At 43.3% G+C, this 5,692-nt stretch overlaps 1 protein-coding gene across 2 annotated transcripts; it reads left to right on the forward strand.

The window, feature by feature from the left end:
- The first annotated feature begins 1,125 nt into the window (after positions 1-1,125).
- 42sp43 (P43 5S RNA-binding protein) lies at positions 1,126-4,718 on the forward strand. Of its 2 annotated transcripts, none has more exons than XM_030350102.1 (9): positions 1,126-1,370; positions 1,460-1,560; positions 1,665-1,761; positions 1,891-1,979; positions 2,348-2,421; positions 2,561-2,641; positions 2,829-3,058; positions 3,495-3,548; positions 4,129-4,718. In XM_030350102.1, the coding sequence occupies exons 1-9, from the start codon at positions 1,233-1,235 to the stop codon at positions 4,390-4,392; spliced, it is 1,128 nt and encodes a 375-aa protein (XP_030205962.1). In that variant the 5' UTR covers positions 1,126-1,232; the 3' UTR covers positions 4,393-4,718. The 2 variants fall into 2 exon arrangements, with proteins under 2 accessions (XP_030205962.1, XP_030205963.1); XM_030350103.1 differs by having other exon boundaries at positions 1,146-1,370; positions 2,847-3,058.
- The last annotated feature ends 974 nt before the right edge of the window (positions 4,719-5,692 follow it).

A 5,692-nucleotide genomic window follows, 5' to 3' on the forward strand; every position in this document is an offset into this window, starting at 1 on the left:
AGCAAGAGTGGTGCTTTTGCAATTAGTTAATTCATTATTTTCCCAAAGCATATATATGAATCGAAGCCATTCATTTAAAGGCAGGCCTATCACGCGTGTGTGTGTGTGTGTGTGTGTGTGTGTGTGTGTGTGTGTGTGTGTGTGTGTGTGTGTGTGTGTGTGTGTGTGTGTGTGTGTTCAGGTTAAAGGGTGCACACCTTGTCTTGGACTAGTGTGTGGAATCTATGATTCCACACACTAGTCCAATATTATGGCTATCCTTCATTCAGCATGTTCGGTTGATTGTTGAGTGTGCATTCAATTCAGCACAGATAAAATGCCTCTCAGTCTCTTCTGCACACTGTGTGAGTGCAAGGATGAGCAAGTATGGGAGCTATATGCTTTTCCTTTGGGATATGGGGCGCTCCTTTCTCCACTGCATCCAGCTCATTAGAACCAATAAAACATTGTGCATTCTAACAACTGCCTCGGAAAAGTGTAATCAGAGAGAGTGAGGCAGAGAGAGAAAGACACAGAGAGATGGAGAGACCATCGAGAGAGAGAGAGAGAGAGAGAGAGAGAGAGAGAGAGAGAGAGAGAGAGAGAGAGAGAGAGAGAGAATGAGAGACAGACGGAGAGAGTGGGAGAGAGATAAGTTTATAGCCAGGTCTGAGAGTCAACTTATAATATCAAAGCACGTCATAAATGTGAACCCTTGTATTATGGATGGATTTCAGACTAAAAAGAGTGCTAGAATATATTGAAGGAAAGTGATTGTATGATTTGAATTATCTTTTTAGGTTTCTTCCTGAGAATAATATATGGGGCGTGGTTGACGAGCTAAAATAGCCCATGAACTCTTAAAACATAGATTGTAATCTAGTTATCATCCAATCATCATAGTTTAGGTGAACGTCATTATATGAGGAGTTTACTGTATTTAGAGGCACACCACCCTCTACTGCACGAACAGCTACATAACCGTTAGATAGTGTTATCAAGGCTACTGACAATCTCATGGCTTCGGGCCTTCAGCAGACTCTTGTGCTATTGATTGCAAAGACGTAGCAATTAGAATAAGTGCATTCAGCCTCTTTGCATAATATGGTTACCTTCCTTGCTGTTACACGGTCGTCTGATTGGTCAGTCCAAGATGGCAATTATCTGGATTGGCTTTTTAACAGATGTTGGAAAGCTGGAACACTCTTTTATACGTTAAATAGAAGACAAAGGCATACCATTGGCGATTAAAAATGAATGGCATACAAGATTGTGCGAAACCTGACTCTGAGCCACAACTGCAGTTTTTAAACTGTCCTCACGCTTCGTGTGGGGCAACGTTTACTCGCGAATGGCGACTGAAAGAACACGAAACTGTACACACTGGATTGGTGAGTAACGAGCAGACTGATTCCAGTGGTTCGAATGTATAGTTAAAACTTGGCGTGAGCAAATTGTAAACTGTATCCCCAATGTTAAGCGTCCTATCCAGTGTAAACATGATGGCTGTGGTCGTTGTTTCTCACGGATATCGCACCTGAAGAGGCATAGTTCAAAGCACACTGCAGCCAAGTCACTTAAGTAAGTCCAAGTCGATTCAGTAGTTGACCGAATGTCGCCCATCACAAGTATGCCCTAGGTGCATTGCCGTTCATGTTCAACATATGCATACGTTTTTTGAGCAGATGTACGTTGGTGAGTTGTACAGAAACTTTCTTCGACGAAGCAAAGAGGAAGAGGCACGTTCGCTATTCTCACGGAGAAAAGGATAAGTACTTCAAGGTTTGTCCAGAAGATGGGGCCTAACTTCCAGAATTGACCTAGACTTGCACAATTACTATTCAATCGTTGTACTTTACAAGTTGATTTGTCTAAACGCGTATATTTACTCCACTTTTCTTCCCAATTCAGTGTACTCGACCCAACTGCTCATCGACCTTCAAGAAGCGCAGAGAATATAAACTCCACTTGATAGAGCATGGGGAATCTTCATTGTTCAAGTAGGACAAATTTACTCTTCAACCCTTCATAAGCAGCACACAAGTGTGGCCATCTTGAGTTCGTCGCTGATGCAAACATTTAAGGATTTTTGCATAAAACGGACAAGGTGCCACGAAGTGCATTTAAATGTTAGTTTCGCAGCCTATTAACAAAATCGTCAGTTTTTTCACGAGGACACGTGAGATGGTGGGTACTTTCAAATTACTGATTTGAAACTGGAAATTGGATTAACAATATCGTTTTCCCTATCTGTGGTGGTGAAAGTGTTGCGTGTTCAAACAGACGGGAGGCACATCGGGCTAAAACCAGTGTTGTGTCGTGAGAGTATACGACCATTCAACAAGAGTGCATGTTCCCTCTTGCTCAGGTGCTCAAAGGATGGATGTGACTCCTCATTTGACTCCCACATCGCCCGCAAACGCCATGAAAAGAAACACGCCGGTTGGTTAATTAAAGATCAAGTCTTTCGTCCCCCCACATAATTTATGTTCCTTGTGCCTACTTGGTCACATACAGGACATGTGACGAGATTAATTTGCTAATTCTGCAGCCCTTCTCTCTCATCTTTTGTTTTTCTCAGGGTATCGCTGCCCTCATGCAAACTGCAAGGTCTTCGAACATACCTGGGGCAAACTGCAGAAGCACATGGTGAAACACCCAGGTACGGCATTTTACAGTGAAACCCTTTCATAATTGTGCATCTAAAGTGACTAGCGTGGCAGAAAATGTGTAAGTTTTTTATATCCATGCGAATTCTTGACTCACTTACTGAATTGGACCCAACAAGTCCTTCGTTTTAACTTGGTGCTTAAGATCTGTGTAGGCAAATTGAATTTTCCATATTACAGCGACGTACACCTGTCAAGCATGCAAAAAGGTATTCAAGCGGGTGGACCGGCTCCGCCAACACAAGCAGGTCCACGCCCTGCACAAGCCTGTGCTGGTGTGCCCAAAGACGGGCTGCCAGGCGTATTTCTCCACCACCTTCAACTTGCAGCACCACATCCGCACGGTGCACCTCAAGCTGCTCAAACACCGCTGCGCCTTCCCAGACTGTCCACGGACGTTTGCCATGCGGGTGAGTACTACGCCCAAGGCTAAACTAGGCGAGATTAGGAATTGTTGCAGCCCCTGCACGGCCAAAACATGCGTTTAATGCTGCCATGGTAATTGTCATCTTGAAGGGTAGTGGTTCAGTCCATGTCAATGGAAAATGAATCTATTAAAGTTGCTTTTGCCCCAGTTGATGCAGTTCTTTGTAGACTGAACAGTTGTATCCCTTCAGTTGGTCGGGATGTGTTCCTCAATAGGGACTCAAGGGGAGTCTGTCATATTTAGATTTTGGGCTATGTTCATCAGTGGAATCCCCTCGTTCAAGGTGAGCTTGTTTGCACCTAGTTGACTTCCTCATGGTAATCAGGTTTTCCTATAAGACAGACTGAAATGCTGCAAACCCTGCTGTAAGGTGTTTCATGGAGTGTAGGCTAACGTGATGGCTTTCTGTTCCCCCATAGGAGAGCATGACCAGACACATGCTCTGCCATGACCGCCAGCCCAACCCATGCAGGGTGAGTACAATACTTCAGTTCTGTAGCTTGCCAAATACAGGCCAGATGTTTCATTAGTATGGGTGAAATCCTGCTAGCAGTAATCATAATTTGCATAGCCCTCTAAACGCTGGCAGCTATTGTGATGTTCAATGCGTGTAATAAGCCTTCATCCAGCAATGTCAAATTTGCCAGCCTTTTCCTCCCATCTCCGCTTCAGGCATGTCGTAATACAGCCATTTAAAGGGGCATGGGTTGTAGGGCTGGGCGATTAATCAAGTTTTTAATCCAGTTTTTTTTTATATTTTATAGACAGGGCAGAACAGCTGGATAAATATGTATATCATTTTAGATTTGAACATTTTCTTTTTGACCATTTTGTGTATTTTAAGGCAAAATGTCAAAGTTCTCAGCTACAAAGTTTTTTTTTTTTTGGAGAGACGTACTGAATAAATGCATGTTTTCAAACTCAAAATAATCGCTTGAATAATCATTATTTCAATATTGACCAAAATAATTGCGACTATGATTTTTTTTTTTTTCCCATAATCAAGCAGCCCTATTGTGTCCTCGTCGTCTCTCTTGTTTCGCCTTCCTACAGAAGCGGCGGCGCTCCAAACGGGAGTGGCAGAATCGTCTAGAAGGCCACCACCAAACGCCCCTGGTGGAGAGCAACCTGCAGCGCCTGTTCGCCATGCGCATGCGCATCTCACGGCGCGCCAAGGTGGAGGCTGACCTCTCGGGTCTCTTCAACGAGCGCAAGATCCCACGCTACGTGGACCCCGAGGTGAACCTCCGCGACTTGTTCCGCCTGAAGGCGCCGCGGGTGGTGCCGGTGTCAATGGAAGTTTCACCAGTCAGCTAAACGGAAGGAGGGATGCAAAGTGCCATTTTTCTGTCTTGAGGAAAGTGTAGCATTATGTTATTTGACCTTACAGTAATTGGAAAAATATGATTTGGAGTATAAATGTCCATAATTGTTTAAGAATTTAGAAAATTGTAATTGCAGTGGCTGCACTAAAGGTTTATTTAATTTGATGCTTCATATGCTAATTTAAGATTTTTCCACTTGAAAGATGCAATATTAACCTTATTTATAGACAACCTTATTTATTTAATAGACAACAGTTCTCTAAATGTTTGTATGGATATTGGGACACATCGCCAATAAAGCTTAAGTTTGTTACAGAATACAAATGGTTTCATTCTCCTCACAGCCACACGTTATATGGCCAAATTTACCATTTGAGTTACAAGACATTCTGTCTTTCGTACCCTTTTTTTTGGTGACATTCTACACACATGCAGACAGACATTTCCGAGCATGTTGGAGCTTATATGTTGGATTTTATTATCCATGAACAAAGGACTGTAGCTTACACGGGTCTCTGCCAAACTGCAGTTTTTTCTTTTTTTACTTTCCCTTAAGTCAAAGTGACTAGAATGGTAGGCTCCTCTGTTGTGACCTATTTCCGGTGCTGGTATAGGTCTACTGAAGTTAGAATTGTGCGATAGTGGGAACTACCGCATCCTCTTGTAGATATGTTTTCTAATCCCATTTACTTTCATGTCAGTTATCTTCCAGCTTTAATGGTACTAGCCAGACATCTTAATGCCATGAATTAAGGATGGAATTGCCTGTATTTTCTGTTGGCTCATTAAGGCTTTTCTATCTGCGCAAAATGTGACTTGTATGGCAGCCAGAGGCCAACAGCTCTCACTGTCGGGTGTTCGCAGATCACCATGGTAAAGACCACAGCCAAAAGATGGTTTGACGCTCTTCTCGTAGAATTCTGAAACCCCATTTATTGCATCTATTTAAAGGAGCAATAACTTTGCATCAGAGAGGTCAAATGCGCTTCTCCAAATTGTAAAAATATTCAGAGAACATGGAGTGATTGGCCAAAGGAAGGGAAGAGGAGGACACTACTGTATCATTTAAGCAGGAGAGGCCACAGGATCCTGAAGTGGGTTAAGCGTACAGCCGTCATAGCCTGATTTAGCCTGCCTCGCCAGAATTAGATGACCCAAAACTTCTCTCCCCTCCCTCTCCTTCACCGTCTTGGTCTTATCCCTGGGCCCTGTTTGAAGGGCCCAGGGTAAACCGGACCTCTATGATAAGTCGTACACGAGCTGTCATTTCTTCCTTGTTAGTAAATGCCCAG

Source organism: Gadus morhua, chromosome 2 (genome assembly GCF_902167405.1).
Source record: "Gadus morhua chromosome 2, gadMor3.0, whole genome shotgun sequence".
Taxonomy (NCBI): Eukaryota; Metazoa; Chordata; class Actinopteri; order Gadiformes; family Gadidae; genus Gadus; species Gadus morhua.